We start from the raw sequence: 17,140 nt of genomic DNA, 5'->3' as shown, positions 1-17,140 counted from the left end.
GAGTGGAATACATTTATCTTAGGTATATAATATGCAGGTGTCCCTGTCTGCTGTTTAACTAGGGAGCTGAATTCCTTTTCAATCTATTTTTTTTTAATACAACAAAAACTTTCAAATTAGGTCACTTTAAGCTTTGTTGTAGAAAAATGCAGCCCCTGGTGAGTACAGATGCCTGATATCAAAGATTGTGCCAATTTCTCTCTAAGTCAAAGTGGTGGCTTGGGGCTAGAAAAATAAATGCAAAAAAAGATGACACTTGTAATTACGACAAGTGCGGGACAGGATTAACCCCTTAATGACAAAGCCCGTACATATACGGGCTCAAAATGCTTTGTTTTCCATGGGTTTGGGACCGCCCATTGTCCTTAAGGAGTTAAAAACCAGAAAACAAGCCGATGAAGAAGTGTCTTCCTAGCACAAGGAGGTCACCTAATTGCTACAAAAAAAGTTTAAAGAACAACAAAAATTTATTGCTGCTCAAAAAAGATTGTTTTGTTGTCTTTAATTTGTTACAAATAGCCGGCGAAGATAAATCAAAGGGTTAAATTTAGTCGTTAGTTGAGTAAAGTTGCCGAGGTCGATTCATTTATATGAAACAAAGGAACTTATGGATTTCCTCATTTGACAAATCGACCATGTCTGAAGGCTCCTCGATTCAACTCCAGTCAACGCCGACCTTATGTCGAGTTGCAATGGAATGCTTATAAACTAATCTACTGAAGGAATGTTGGGTTGGCTTTGAGTTCAAAATGGCTTCTAACGCAACAAATTTGGCTTATTCTCAAGAGGAGGAGGTTTCACCAGAACTGGTCAGAATCTCAATGCCTTAAACAGAATTGAGGAACATGACTGCCAACTTGATTATCTTGGTAGTGTTGAAGTCTATCTTGACATGTTCATTGGCGCTCAACCCAGCCTTTGTGGATGTTCAAGTTCCTGTGTGGGTTTTGATGATGAGGGATTGCTGATGAGATTGAATATCAGCAAGAACCACAATGACTTGTTGGATAGTGTGAGTGTGTGTGTGTGGTGGTGGGGGATTAATAATTTGTCCTAAGAACATATTTGTCCCACTTTAAGTACTAAAATTCATTGTTTAAAATTATTGTTGTAATTTAGCTGCCAATCCAATACTACATTTATGGAATTTGGAGTCTGTCCTGTTGTGTCCTGTGTTGCAGAATATTATTTAACTTTATACAACAGATTATGTTTTATTCAGTATAACTTCCTTAAATGTAAGGACTTTTTTGCTTTACTGAAAGGGTGGTAGATAATTGGAACAGCCTCCCAGCAAAGGGGTAGAGATTAATACAGTGAGGGAATTTAAACATGCGCGGGATAGGCATGTGGCTCTTGAATCTAAGACGAGACCAACGATTGATTAAGGTTTGAGTCTTTACAGCAGGAGAAACGGGCTGAATGGATCTGATGTGCCATCAAGTACTATGTTTCTGTGCTAAAACCGACGGGGGCTTTGAAAGCAGAAGCATTATATGACATCAGCAACAAGTGCTTAGAAAATTAGTATTTTTTCATACTTCAGAACATGACATTTTTTTTTTTTTTATAAATAGCAACAAAGACTTTTTTCTGATGTCCTTCAATATCCGCCTGTGTTCAGAGGGCCTGATAAACATTAAAAAAAAGAAAAAATGAATCTGTACAGGACACATAAAAAATTGAACGCCAACCTTTTTGTCCAAATGTCCCCGGCTGAAGCTTTTTCTTTTGTGCCACATTACAAAGGGAACATTTTAACATTATTCAAAAAAGAAACAATGTCTGTGAACACAGAATCCCTTCAGTTGTTGAAAACTATCGACGGAGATGAACGGTTCGCATAGATCCAGCAAATCAGAGTTTGCTACCAATAATGGAACCCGGAGTAGAAGGTCACATGTCTTTACAATATTTAAAGGAATGTAAATACAGTAAAAGAATGTAATAAATGCGAGGGTGTTGTGGAACTTGAGTTAACAACATCTAAACCTTATCGTCGTTTGGTTATTGTGTTAACTTGTCAACTTTACAGGAAATAAATAAAACTGACCCGGCGTCTCCGAGTGAACCATTGCTTCCCCGGGTCCCCGGGTCGCGAACCCTGCCTGTTGTTTTTTAAAATGTTACATTGTTTCGGAAATAATAGATTTCGTCCTCTCTGCATAAGTAAAGAATGTTGATGTCACCTTCCCATGCTGTTAAGTTTCATCAGATGAGTAGTGTGGATTCCAAACACAAACTTTTTATGGTTAGAATGTATTAATTTTTTTGCCCGTTTAAGTCAACTTCATACTCGGCGCACCCCACTGAGTTGTTAGTTGCAATTGTTTTCTATTCATTTTACGTTTTTTTGGGGGGGGGGTTTATGCACAGTAGCTATTGTGGAATGCATTTTCAACCACCGTTAATATCAGCTCAAATTTCTAGGCAGGTCATTGACCAGAATCAAAAGATTTTAGGAAAAGGAAATAAAACGTAACGTGTATCAGATATAATAAAAAATTTCGGCCAATTTGGTGGGGTCATTGAATTGAGCCCCTCGTGTCTCTGTTTGAATTTGTAAAGAAAATAATATAAGAAAATAATATATATATATATATATATATATTTCTCTGAACATATGCATCGTGAACAGAACAAAAGCAGCAAACAGCTGCAACCTTCTAAAATCAAATGAAGAAGCGTTACGGTTCTGGCTCGTCCCGCTACGTGCGCGACGCCGTGTCACATACAATCTGCCGACATGGACGTCGTTGTTAAGGCGAGACAATTAAAATATTTCTGCCTTTAATAAGCAGATTTTGTTCATTTTCTTCATCTGATTGGCATAGATTTGGCCCGAAGTCCTTGAAATATTCATGGCCGATCTTTGGACCTTGTCTCGGAACGCTTATCCATTATTTACTAGATGCAAATAGGCAGCGCTTTAATAAACAGGCCAAGTCAATTAGTTTAAATTAATGCAGGATAAATGTTACAAAGAAGTGGAAGTAACGGCCTTTCTTTCACAGTCCATTTGAAATGAGACCTGTCCTGGAAGCTTTAAAGGAGAAGCAGATATTTTTGTTACTTAAATGCCGTGTTCAAGATCGTTCCCCGTTTAAAACCTCATTCTCGGATATCATTAAGTCAGGCCATGACCCTAATACTTGGGGGCAAACCCTGATTAGATGGGGGCAATGGTGTGGTGTAGTCATCATATGGGGGATTTGGGGCCAGGAATGGCTAGTATGTGGCTAGTCTCGTCTTCAGCAGCCATATCCCATCCCAGCATATCCCAGCCTATCCCATGCATGTTTAAATTCCCTCACTGTCTATATCCACTGGGAAGCTGTTCCATTCATCTACTACCCCCTCAGTAAAGTCAAAAGTAAATTAGAGCGTAAAAACCTGCCTGTAAGCCGTATTAAAAGTTTAACGCAAAATATAGATTTTTTTCCGAATTGTAAGAAACTATTTCAGCCTGTATGTTGGGAATATTTTTGTGCTTTGGGGCATTTTGGGCAATCCTTTTTATTGTTTTATGTACCAATGGAAAAAAAAAGCTGTAATATAAGCAACCAATCAGGAAGGGAGAAGACAGCTGCATACTGGGATGGAGCCATTTCTCTGTGTAATCAGGAAATATAAGTACAAATATTTTATGATAAATATCTAAAAATATACATAACATAAAGGCGTTTTTATGACGGTTGATATTTTGCTAACTTCTTTGGTATTATGAAAAAAAAAATCTATTACTTTGTGGATTTCTATATTTAGAAATATTATTTTATACATGGCCCTGGTCAGCCTGCCTTCGATGCAGTGCTGTTATTCGGGGCTCGCACAGTGCCGCTAAATTGTGCCCTGTATGTACACAGCCGTGCCAGCGTGCAGCAGAGAGAGAAGGAAGAATCAATTTCAGGCTGACGGCATGCGCTGTTAATGCGATCGCTACTATGCGCTCCGGACAGCTGGTTAAAGAATAAACGGTTTATGATTTTTTTATACGAGAAATTGCTGAATGCGAAACCTGCTGCGCTATAAATCAGCACAAAAAAACTTGCTATCATCCAGCTGACTGACTACTATAATCCCTATCATCCTCCGGCAGGAACATCAGTCGTGGCAAAGGCTGGGATAGGAAACCCAGAGCGGTCTCTCTTCCGAGGGAGTGGCGTTGTGTGGGGCGTGGCTAGCCATGCGTGGAGGCGGGGCTAGCTGTGAGAGGGTGGAGTTTAGTGAAGTCAGTAGGGAGTAGGCGTGGCCAAACTCAGCTCCTCTGTCTGAGAAACCAAAAGCTGACCTGGAGACCCGGTTTGCAGGGCTTCCCCTGGAGACTCCGGGTCACACCTGGGTACGGTTAATAACCCTTTTAAATGCAAAAAAAAAAACCAAACTTGTCAATGGTAAGAGTCAAGGTGTATCTTTAGAGACATCAAAACAGAATGTAAAGAAAAAACAATAAAAAAAATAACGATGATTATGAAACTGTGGATTCAATTCTATAATTCCCTCTCCGTTTCAGATTCTTTATCATCACCATGCAGTTCATGAAATTTCCTACATTGCCAAGGATATCACGGACCATCGGGCGTTCGGATACGTGTGCGGGAAAGAGGGAAACCATAGATTCGTGGCAATAAAAACCGCGCAGGCAGTAAGTGATGTACCTTGTTTTAACCATTTGTGATTTTAACGAAAATGGCAGTTTTTAGACTTTCTGGACCATTGGTGGGGGCTCGGAGGCTATGGATGGATCCAGTTGTTTTTAGTGTTGGCCTCATCTGTTCTGTATCTTTCTCAGATTAGTTTACTAGCATACGTCGTACCCAGGCTTTACTTTCCAACGGTACGCGACCATCCCCATTATACTAAATACCGTTCGAAGCATCGCTATGCCAGCTAGCTCATTACAGATCACAAACTGTCCTTGCTGTCCATACAGATGCAATTAAAGAAAGTTTTTGCTGAAATTATTGCTACAATGCAAAATAGCAAAAAAAAAACCTTTATTAGCTCCCGTTATCAAGGTTGAAGCTGTTGGCTAGCGCAATGTAAAGGTCAAATATTTTACCCAAATCACACCAACTCATGCATACATTTATGGACCGTGGGCTCACTTTAAAGGCTTTTTGGATGGTAAATCAGGATAAATGACAAAGAAATACACTATGGTTTGGGGTCACTTATAAGTCTCCTTGTTTTTGAAAGAAAAGCATATTTTGTCTCTTCCAAAATCCAGCGCAGACGGGGTTAATGTTCGAAATGACTATTGTAACTGGAAACAGCTGATTTTTAATGGAATCTCTTCATAGGCGTACAGAGGCCCTTTATCACTCCCATCACTCCTGTGTTCCAATGGCCCTTTATCACTCCCATCACTCCTGTGTTCCAATGGCCCTTTATCACTCCCATCACTCCTGTGTTCCAGAGGCCCTTTATCACTCCCATCACTCCTGCGTTCCAATGGCCCTTTATCACTCCCATCACTCCTGTGTTCCAGAGGCCCTTTATCACTCCCATCACTCCTGTGTTCCAGTGGCCCTTTATCACTCCCATCACTCCAGTGTTCCAATGGCCCTTTATCACTCCCATCACTCTTGTGTTCCAATGGCACGTTGTGTTCACTGATCCAAGTTTAAGTTTAAATTGATCATTAAAAAACCCTTTTGCTATTATGTTACAGCTAGACATTTCCTAGTTCAGTGACCCCAAACTTTTGAACGGTTAGAGCCACACTTAATAGCCAACAGAAAAATCTTGTTAAATAAGGACTTATTGTACATATATATTTATATATTTTTCTCGGCAGTATTTAGTAGAATTAGGTGACTAACCTGTTAGCATCTTAAATGATTTCTAAATTTTTTTTTTTTAAATGAAGAAATAAATACATTTAGATGGTGAGTTAGCACTCACGAAACAATACATTGTGATGAAATGATTTCTCTTTGCATTAGGAAGGGTTAAACCTGGTGAGCTTTGCCTGTGAAAAGGACTCACCCTGCTCTGCATAATATATAGTCAATACAGTGAGATCCCATAACTCAGTGTTTAGTGAATAAAGCCCGCTGCGATATGCATTCTGCACATGTTCACAAATTATTGCAATAGTCTTGCAATGAATGTGGCAGGGGGGGTTATAAAAATGTAATTTTGGATCCTGTTTGATTATTTCCCTGCTGCACACATGTATACCCATTTATCAGAGAGAAGACTCTTATATGGGAAGCTGAATGATAGGTTGCGCATGTTGAGTTATGCATACATTTCACTGACATATATAGCTTCGCATATTATTGCTGGAACGGTATAACATTTTATCACAAAATCCGTATACACGAGCCCCAAAAATGCCATAACTAGATTCAGCTTGCGCTAGCAGGTAATGTCTCCTCTCCTTGGCGATGGATAAATCATCACTCCAAGAAAGTTTCATTTAAATCTGAAATGTATGACATAAATAATATTTAAAGGGACACTGTCACTTATATATATATATATATATATATATATATATATATATATATATATATATGTTTCTTATCTGAAAGAGCATTTTAGAACACTTAGCAATATATTTGTCAACATTCTTAGCGTATGTTCTTAAAGGTGCAGTTCCACTTATACAAAATATCAAGCTTTATTGTTTCCTCTGAAGGTTTCTTAACCTAAAATCAGAATAGGTCTTTAAAGGGTTAATTTGCAATGTAATGCATGGAGGAATTCATCAGAAACCCCCCCCCCCCCCAATGTATTTGTTCTTCCTCTCCCCATAGATGTTTGCATTGCAGGGCATATGTTTTACAGAATGCATCGCTGGCGTAGTGGTGCGCAAGCGCCCGTACTCACCTCCGGGCAGCTCTGGTGCATGGCCAGAAAAGTCATATAACCTATATTTAATTAGAATGTCTCACTATGTATGTCTGAAAGTCATGAATAAGACACCTATAGACATTTATCAGATAATCATGAGATGCTATATGCAAATGAAATTCTGCAGTTTCAGCCACTACCTGGTAGTACCAGATTTTTTCCCCCCATCTAATAAATATTAGAATTTTATTAATATTTTCTATATTTGTACAGCGCTACAGAATATGATGGCGCTATAGAAAACAATACATTATAATAATATTTATATATCAGCTCTAGTTCATCTTAACAACCCAGGTCTTTATTATTATTATTATTATCATAAAAAAGCATTGTAAATGCTATAAAACCCTTTCTGAAACCTAATTATAAGTGGTGTTCTTTTAAATTTAGGCTGAGCCGGTAATCTTGGATTTACGAGACTTGTTCCAGCTTATCTACGAACTAAAACAGAGAGAAGAAATGGAGAAAAAAGCCCAGAAAGATAAGCAATGTGAACAAGCAGTATATCAGGTATCTATATGGAGCAAATACGGTGACGTTGGTCAACAAAATGTGGGTGGAAGAACAGAATACTGTACTTATATTTCTATAACATATCGCTCTATACCCAATTAAATAAAGAAAAATATGATTAGTCGTTTAGCCTGAACCTCCAAGGCTGGACTTGTCAAAAACACATTCAATCACAGGTTTGGATTGATGTCCAAAAACTCTAACGTAATAAAAACATATCTAGAAAGCTTGAAGAACACGTGGAGAACAAGAAAAACATAAAAGGGTCCAATGAGTAGAGGATAGAGTCCTTTCTGACTTATGCGGGGGGGGGGTGTTATAATTATGTGGTCACATCTGTATTCAAAATCCCAATGTTCTGTAATAGTATGATGTCATTGCCTATCTGGATGGATGTCAAACAATGTCCATGCTTTCATTTGATCTCAGGTTCTTCTACTGAACCTCCAGCTACATCTTTGCTGTCCTTCATTTCTAATTGCCTGCATCCTTGTTTGCTTTTTATGTCTGTTCCTTTCTTACCTCTGCTTGCCTTGCTTCAGACAATTTTGGAAGAAGATGTAGAAGATCCTGTGTACCAGGTAATATCTCTACCTGTAACTGACTTTGTAAAACATGGCCACGTATAAGCAGAACAACGGGTCTTCTTACCAATACCTAATCAGAAAGCCATGGAGAAGACACTTGTAGACAGAACTCAGAGATAACTCATGTAGGTATTTGATGAACATTTTGCACTACTAGAAAAGAATATTCAGGGTAACAATACAATTTAAAGGTATTAGCATGGTATGTTATGATACAACCATATGTCTTTTCCATCTCAGACCCATGCCTCTTAAAAACGTTACTTGATTGCACACAGAGTTGGCCAACAGACCAGACCAATTTGGCCCGTCTGGTCTTCCCAATTGACTCGAACCTTAATCAGTCTTTGGTCTCGTCTTCAGGAGCCATAAGCCCATTGGACAACAAAGGGCAGCTGCCCTTGGGTTCATAGGTACAGAGAGGAGCACAGTTGATAGCTGGATCGTTTCCACCAACATGGCTAGGTTCTAGAGTAGAGAAGTTGCAAAGTATCAGGAAGACAGCAACCTTGTTTCAGTAACACTCTAGAATTAATAAAGCCACTGAACCAAATCAGATTATCTGCATCAGGGAGGAGAGGCACAGGCAGTAAATTAATCTGTCATTAAACGATGCCATCAATGTGAAATTCCACTTGTTTCTGTACCACGTTCCTCTAATGATGTAATAGATCTTTGGAAAAATGTTTGATTTTGGATCCTAAAAGAGCATTCTGGTACTTTTTCTTTTCAAGAACAGCCCTAAAATAGGGGGCACAATTTAGAAGCATTCTAACAAATGATGTTAGAAAACTGTTGGTTTTCCAAGTGGAAATAGATTTTATTTCCATTTAAAAAATATCAATTATGGAAAAAGTGAGAACGCATCTTTTACAAATACTCGATCGCTGCTTCTTCGACTTTTTGATCTAAAATTCCCAACCTTTCTTTGCCTCTATCTCTTTTTTCCTGCCTTCCTATGCTGGATGATGCTATAGTACATAGTGTTTGAGGCCGGCCATGAGTCCGTTCGTGATCCAGACAGCGATGAAAGCATTTACCAGGTATCTACGGAGGAAGAGGAATGGGGGCTGCGAGCGGGAACGCTCTATAAACTATTTACTGGTTATAAAGCCTTTACTGGTTATCTATTGTTCTGTTTTAGGGGAAGTTATACTTAGACTTTTGAGATTGCGTAATATCGAGACACACCAAATAGTAGGACATAGACTCCATCGATGATGGGTTAAGAGGACACTGGGAGGAACTTGGCCACAATGCATTGGGCATCATTTATATATGCAGAAGTGGGTGGGGTCATCATCATGGCCCCACCCACTCAGCATACCTCCAATTAGTTTAGATGTGGGTAGAACTTTACCAATACTTTGTATGCGATCTGCACAATTTAACGTATAAACACATTCACAGCTGTTTCTATACACATTATCGGGGCTTTTAGGGCTGTAGAACCCTGCGATACCCTCATACCCAGCAAACATTCTGACCTCCTAGAAACAAGGGGCATCAGGGGAGGAAAAAAGGACAGAGGGATTTAGGGGGGGTATGCTTCACAGCTTAATTACTTAATCTTCCTAATTAGAGCTGTAGCTGGGATCAGGACAGGTATATTCAGGATCCTTTTAGAAAATATTACCAACCCCTTGACATCATTAACTAGGAAATTATTACATAAAATACTCCCTTTCTTGCATAAATTATACCTATTTCAGTGTTTATATAATAATAATAACCATAATAATAATAAAATAAATTAATTTTAAAAAAAACTGTGTTGGTGACTCCCCCCCCCCATTAGACTGATGGCGAATTCAGTGGAGTGAATAATATATTATTTTGCCATTAAATTTTAAAGAGAAATGCATGTGATTTATTTGGGCTTTATTTGCCAGATATAATGGTTTATTTATTTATACTCATTATGATATAGCAATTCTGCAACAAGCGTCAAACACAATTGCAGATTTTTAACTGCGTTACTGGGGGAAAGACGCCAACATTTATGATTATTTCATATTTGATCGGTTACAACAAAGGCATTGTTTATGCAAATTAGTAGCAAAATGCCACAAAGGAGCATTTTGTGAGAATATAATTACTGTAATTGTCAAAAGTACATTTTTTTTTTGCAAAATAAAATTAAGGGTGAGGATTTAAAATGATATACAACACATATCGTCGGCTCCAATGTAATTAACGTTTGTCAATATAATGCATTTAAAGAAAGGAGCCTTACCTTAAAATCTATAATGTAATTACCGGGGGTGATTTACAATATTTATAATAAGCCATAATTATTTTTTTGTGTAGTCGTAAAAGAATTGGTGAGACTAATTACAGAAATATGATTTTTTTTATCCAGTGGGAATCAATAAGGCATTTTATTGTATTTAATAGAAACATAAAACATAGAATTTCATAACCAAATCCACCCATATAGTTGGCCGGTATTCTTGCTGTAAAGACTCAAACCTTAATCAGTCGTTGCTCTCGTCTTAGATTCAGGAGCCGTATGTCTATCCCATGCATGTTTAAATCCGCTCAATGTATTAACCTCTACCGCTTATGCTGGGAGGCTGTTCCATTTACCTACTACTCTAAAATGAAATTTAAATCTAAAAAATAAATGTTAGGGAAATGGGTATAGCGTGACAGTGCTTGCTTTGATACATTCCTTTCTGGTTTTCACAGTATAATACGAATTCATTGTAATTATCAAGACATTTAAAGGTAGTTTATGTTTGCAATGTAACGAACATATTTTATTGTGTTTTCATCTTGACTTAGAAGCGGATATCCTGATATTTTTAGATCTGTAAAAATCTCCTTTTGTCCGTTTCACGTAGACAAAACATTTATTACACTGCGTAATGTCTTAAGTAAATCAACTTCGAAAGATCTGTTTGATCAAATAAAAATAACTAGAAGCTTTTTCAGTTTCTACGGCAACAACCCTTCACTACCCTCTTTAGTATCCCCCCCCAAAAATAAAATAAAATCGGAATGATCAAATCATTATTTATGGGATAAAGAAGGTTTGGATGATGTTTCTAACGTTCCATTTAGTTACAAAAGTGTAGGTGGAACAGCACCTTTAATACCGGAAAGCTTTATAACACGAAAATTGATCATGGGAAATAGGGAGAATCACTCAAATACTAATTTGTTCCAAACTTGTGCCATGGGTTTACCTTTATACCATATCTCCCAACTGCCCTGCTTTGTGTTGAACAGTCCCGCTATTGCCACCCTATACCACTGTCCTGCTTTTCGGGCACAGAGGTAGAAGTTGGGGGGACAGCGGATATAAGCCCGCAATCCCGCGGTCCTGGTATCATTTCCCTGTGTCTGGGAGAATGCATACTGCACATGTGCGGAATTGTGCACATGCACAGTAGCGCTGCCGCTTTGAGTGACACTCTACCTCCCAAGCTCCGCCCCCAAGGATCCCAATTCACCGGGGGTAGAAGTTGGGGGGGGTATGTCATGCATTGTACAAAGAATAGACAATAAACTGACTTTTCAAAATCCATCCCAAATATCAGACTCTACTACCTGTTCAACATCCTGGTGTCAGCCATGTAAATGTTTGGATTACGTATGTCCTGTGATATATATTTCATATTTTACTTATTACATTTCAGGTTCCTACCAGCCATAAGAAAGAAGGTGTATATGATGTGCCAAAAAGTCAACCCATAAGTGTACGTATAATTGTTTTACTTTTCTAATTCTTTTTTTTTATTATTATAATTTACAAAACAATTGGAATGTATATTTGTGTATCATTAATGTGGTCTCTTCGGTTTAGTAAATCCTTCACGTTAGTTCTTACAATAAGCCCACACGACGACGTTTACAGACCGTCACTATCTATGAATTGGGACCTCATCTTTATTTAAATTTAGACGATTCCGGCAATGATTCCTCCCTGTTGAATTATTCCTCCCCTTTGATAGATGCCGAGTGGTTTGGGCATCTACAGGAGGAGATCAGATGAGAAAGGTATGAGTGTGGGAGAGTAAATTAGTAATCCGTTATATTTGGTGTTGCCACCTGCTTTTAACCCACAAGAGAACTTTTAAGCCCCAAACCGCAATTATACTGGAAAAAACAGCTTCTAGGTAATGAAATAAATTTAATTCCTGAGATGGGTCGATTTTAAGGCTCGTATTACGAACTTCCTACGTTTGTATTTTCGAGGCTATGCTTTAAAATCTTAATTCTATATCCTTATATTATATGTGTCTCATTTGGACGGTTGTGCGATGTAAACGGGTTCCATCAAACTGTAGCTTTTTAGGTGAGTATCTGGTGTTTTAATTAACTAGCCCCCTATGTGTGGAGCTGATTAAGCATAAAGGAGACATTACTGAGCCTGGGGGTGGCAAAAATAAAATTAAATCGGGTTTGTTCGTTGGGCTTTGCTTTAGAATGGAAAGGGCCTCCTCGACAGGGGCTTCTGTTATACCACCCACCCTGGATTACTTAAGGTCAGATGTTTTCATTGGTCTTCTTCGTTTGAGAGATGGATTTTTGGGGACAGATTGGCCCATTTGTGGTTGATTGGATCCGTAGTTGCAGAATTTTGGTGGGCAGTGCTCAACCAACTAGTTGACGTTGGGTTACAGCCGGTGGTATTTGGCGCAATACTACTAAAGAAGAGGATCAAGACAGGGGCCCGTTCTTCATGTGGATTGTTAACATTCAAACAAATTGTTGTTATTAATAGGATTCAAATTTTTTTTTTTTTCTAAGGATCGTTAAGCACATTAGAACATGTCGAAGTGTTTAATAAACCCTGCGCCCCTTCAGATCCAACCCCTGCCTCTGTTTTATTTCATCATCATTTTGCCAGTAATCAGTGCGGAGGTCATGGAAAATGTATGGATATTTAAATATTTCGTTTCCTTACACAATATATGTGAGTGTAGACATTGTTCATCCTTGACCTGATCCTTGGCCATGGGGGCATTGATTACCAAGCTGGTGACCCTTTAAATGTGGCCCCTTTACTGTAAATCTTTGATACATCACATAGTTTTGGGAAATCTACTTGGTGTCTTCTTCCCAACTAAAAATGGAGCTAGTGATTTCTTTGAGGAGCTCCTGATCTTCTTGTCCAAGAAAAGTCATCAACAGCCCAGTTAGGGCCAGAAGATGCTTCAAGATTAATACAATGAAAGTTTGCCCCAAAGGAACTGTCAAATTTATGTACGATGGTTCACTGACAACACAGATGAGGTCAATATCATAATTACTGTGTTATTCTGAAGTCTGATGTGTCAGTGCTTATCATCGCCCGTAAATGAAATCATCAATCATACGTGTCTTTTTATCCAATGTATTCTCGCCGTGTTCGTGTTATGAATTGACTGCAGACCTCAGACTCGGCCTGATGCGCCCGGGAAGACATATTGTAACTAATTCCTCATTTATAATGTCGGCTTTTTGGAATGGCTTCGGAATGTTCTGTAATTCTGTAGTGTCACCAGGTCACCGGTTATTATGGAGAGTTCCATGTTTTTGAGAAATCACCGAGAGAGAACTGTAATGGGAGCCTTTATGGTATGAAAGCAGATCAAGTTCTTCTTTAGATAGTTTTCTTTTGTCGAAATTGATTTTCATCCTAAAGTATAATGATAGTGTGTCTGTGTACATGCGTATGTGTTCACGTGGAATGAGAATTTGTTTTCCTTTTTCTATTAAACACACAATTTTATATCTAGAAACCCAAACCACTTACGTCCTCTTCAGGTTAATATATATCTGAAAATGTATTTTGGCAGTGGTTCCTATGATAATATACCATCAATAGAGAGCATAAGTGTATAAAGCTGTCCACAACATCTCTGCCAGACTAATTTTCTTATCCCATACCTCCTCATCTCATGCTTCAGTTTGCCAGTCCCTCCACGCGCTCCCCATATCCCCAGAATTAAATCTTGACAAATAGAGCCCTTAACAACACTGAGCCCCCTATATATCGTTATCTCTAACTACTCTCCTAATCTCTAATCACCCTCTTAGCTCTTCTGAGTTGCTTGTCTCCTTAACCATTATGACGTTTTTCCTTTTACTCATTCTGTGCCTATTCTCTAGAATTTCTTACCCCATTCTGTAAGACTCTCCCCTACGTATTTGAACTTAAAATGTTTACTAAAAACCTACCTATTCCGAGACGCTTCCAATCTATTCTCCTATAAATAATAAAACATCTGTACCCCCACCTTGGAGATCTCTCAGCCACATCACCCCCACTATAACTAAACCATCCTCTGCCAAGCGGCCCCTCTCCTTTTGTCTTATTCCCCCTCGCACTCCAATTAGATTATAAACTCCCAAGAGCAGGGCATTCTTCTCCTTCTGTACTATTACCTCTTAACTTGTGTTCGTGTAATAAAATGTAATTATATGGAAGTATAATGCAATGTATAAATATATACTAGACAAGTGCAAATGGACCAAAAACAATTCCGACAAATTGGGTTTGTATTCTCATTCTCATTGACTCTCTCGCACTCTCTGAAGGTCTCCCTACCTTCTCACCCCACCACATCCGTGTCTCACAGCTCCACTTCTTCTCTAGCATCCCCCCTCTGTCTTCTTGCTCTTCTCCTCCTTCTGTTTTCTGCCTTCCATCTTCTTCCTTTGACCCATATCTCCATGGACACAAAGTTCACCTAGAGGTCATGTCTGCAGAGATGCGGGCGTTGAAGGAAGAAGGCAGAAGACAAAAGAGAGAAGATGGCTTCATTGTAGGAATAAATATATGTGTATGTATATATAAATATATAAAAATGGACTGTAATGGATGCCATTTTGGCGGAAGTTCCTGCCAGGTTATGTCCACGGAGATGCGGATGAAGATAGCAGATTGAGGATAGAAGAGAGAAGATGAAACATAGAAGATGAAGAAGAAGAGGAAGTGGTCAGCAGAGAAACATTTAGAGAGCTTGAGAGAAAGTGTGAACGAGAATGAGCGAGTGAGATTGAATGTGTGCACCGAGCCAGGAATTTCATTCCCAAATCAAAAATGCAACCAAATTTCCAGACAAACCTTATGGGCATGGAACGAAAATGAATAGACAAACCAAAAAATTTGAATATTTTTTGGCCCATTTGCAAGTGTTTATTAAACATAGAGATGTGTCATTGTATTTTTATCAGAGTGACCTCCAAATTCTCTTTCCCTCTTCTTAACTCACCCTCATATGTAGCTATTATTCAAATTAGGAGCAACAGAGAGAAATGGAATTATTAACCAATATACATTCAGTGCAACAGGTAACAAAAAGTCATTTTTCCTCCGAGCGATATTAAGTTCCATTTTTAGAAGATGACATTTATTTAGGCAGGAGGACCCCGAAGACGGCGTGGGATCGCTAGATTATATCCAGACATTTGTCAGCGTTATGTCCTAATTAAGTTCTGTTGTACAGAGACATTGTAATCAGCTTTGACAGAGTTATCTCATATGTCACATCTGACATTTCGGCGTAATATTGGCTGTTATGTTAACTCCTCGCTGCTAGCAAGTCTGAGACAAGAAGGATCATTTCGAGAGATTTGCTCATAATGACTGTTCAATATTACATTCTCTATTCTGATATCTGTGTTATTATTAAAATTATTCCCATCATAATTTATTTACACACCACCAGCAGCCCAACGATGGGGGTTAAAATACAAAGCGGGAGGGCTTGGTGGGTTTGAAATCTACGGGTTGCTCCCCTGGGTGGCTGGGGTTTTGGAGAATCACATCTAACTACACTGTTTATTAGACATGGAGACTCTAATTAAAGCAAATTAACCGAATTTTGGTAAATTCCACACTTTGTACGACGCCCCAGAAACTAGGCCAGACCCCATGAATCAGACAGAAACTAAGCAAAAGGCTCAGAATTTTTGTCCAAAGTACGTGGGTCCACATTCACTCACACTCTCACTCTTTCACAAATTTTGGCCAAACCGATTGGGCAGGGAATGAAATTTGGTGCCCGAAAACAAATGACCAAAAATGAACTGAAAAACTTGAGGTTTAATGAATTAGTCCCACTGGGGTCTGGCCTAATAGGGGACCCTGATGAGTTCCCAATCCAAGAATGGCTAAAATATCCTTTAAATTGGTCCTCATTTCTTTTTTATTTGGCTCTTATAATTTGTATGAAATTGCAAACTGAGCAGCCGGCTACCCCAAGCCATTTTTAAACCTCCGACGCGGCCTTAAATGGTGCTTAGGATCAAATCCGGCCAAGTGATCATTTCCACCACGACTCGATCCTTACTAAGAAAACTCTAAGAACATTCTGTAAACACAATTTATTAACAAAGATTAAAGGCTATTCAACCCAACACTGACTAATCCATGTTTTCTGTCTTTATGTATCAATAGAAATGAATTATTCGGAATAAATAACCTGTAATAGGAATTAATGGCCACTGTGACCTCAATCTTCCGAAAAGTCATCTTTTCCCTTTAAAATGTTAAATATTAGTTCTGTAATGCTAATAAACCACGGCATTAAAAACACATTTTTATGAGTTAGCCTGAACATTGCAAAATATAATTACAAAGAAGTAATGACTTCATATTTAGAGATGTTAATAACACAGTCTGATCTTTTTATAGCGGTGCTTTATAGAACGGAGAACTTTCTGGATTTCTTTAATCATCAACAAAGCATTTTAACCACGTTAAAAATTAATATAAATTGCACCAAAATATTTTTTTCTCATATACAATTTTCAGTTCTATCACAAGGTTCTATTAACCATAATTATTATTTATATGTATCTCCTTCATTTTTCGATTTTCCTTATATAGCACGATTTTCTCATTTTATTATTATATTTTGGAACTTTTTTCCAACTTTTTTAATATCATAAAATTATCTTTAAAATATGCTGTAATATTAGATAATAGAATGCAAATTAATTTTGCTAAAAGTTATTTTATATTATAATTTATTTCCCGACTCACAGCCACCCTTGAAATAAAAAAAAACTTTAATATTTAATATTATAAAATATAATAAAATATTTAATATTTTTTTAAATATGTATTTAGAAGAATATAAGAAAATTTTATTGTTAAATGCATCCAGTTTCCTTATAAATGCAAACTAAATAGCCAAAAAATACTCCCAATTAATCCTTTTAAATAATGGAAG

The 17,140-nt window shown here is 38.0% G+C and overlaps 1 protein-coding gene across 1 annotated transcript in view; it reads left to right on the top strand.

Annotated features, from left to right (window-relative positions):
* LOC149282148 (disabled homolog 1-like) overlaps positions 1–17,140 on the top strand; it is an 83,524-nt gene that overhangs the window by 50,733 nt on the left and 15,651 nt on the right. Inside the window, exons 4-8 of the mRNA XM_089498566.1 lie at positions 4,514–4,645; positions 7,258–7,377; positions 7,923–7,961; positions 8,945–9,010; positions 11,612–11,671. Of these exons, the coding sequence (XP_089354692.1) occupies positions 4,514–4,645; positions 7,258–7,377; positions 7,923–7,961; positions 8,945–9,010; positions 11,612–11,671 (417 nt within the window). The remainder of the gene's footprint in view (positions 1–4,513; positions 4,646–7,257; positions 7,378–7,922; positions 7,962–8,944; positions 9,011–11,611; positions 11,672–17,140) is intronic.

Source organism: Sceloporus occidentalis, unplaced genomic scaffold (genome assembly GCF_023333645.1).
Source record: "Sceloporus occidentalis isolate IW3139 unplaced genomic scaffold, rSceOcc1.0.p SCAF_122, whole genome shotgun sequence".
NCBI lineage: Eukaryota > Metazoa > Chordata > Lepidosauria > Squamata > Phrynosomatidae > Sceloporus > Sceloporus occidentalis.
This window is presented reverse-complemented; position numbering and strand designations above follow the sequence as displayed.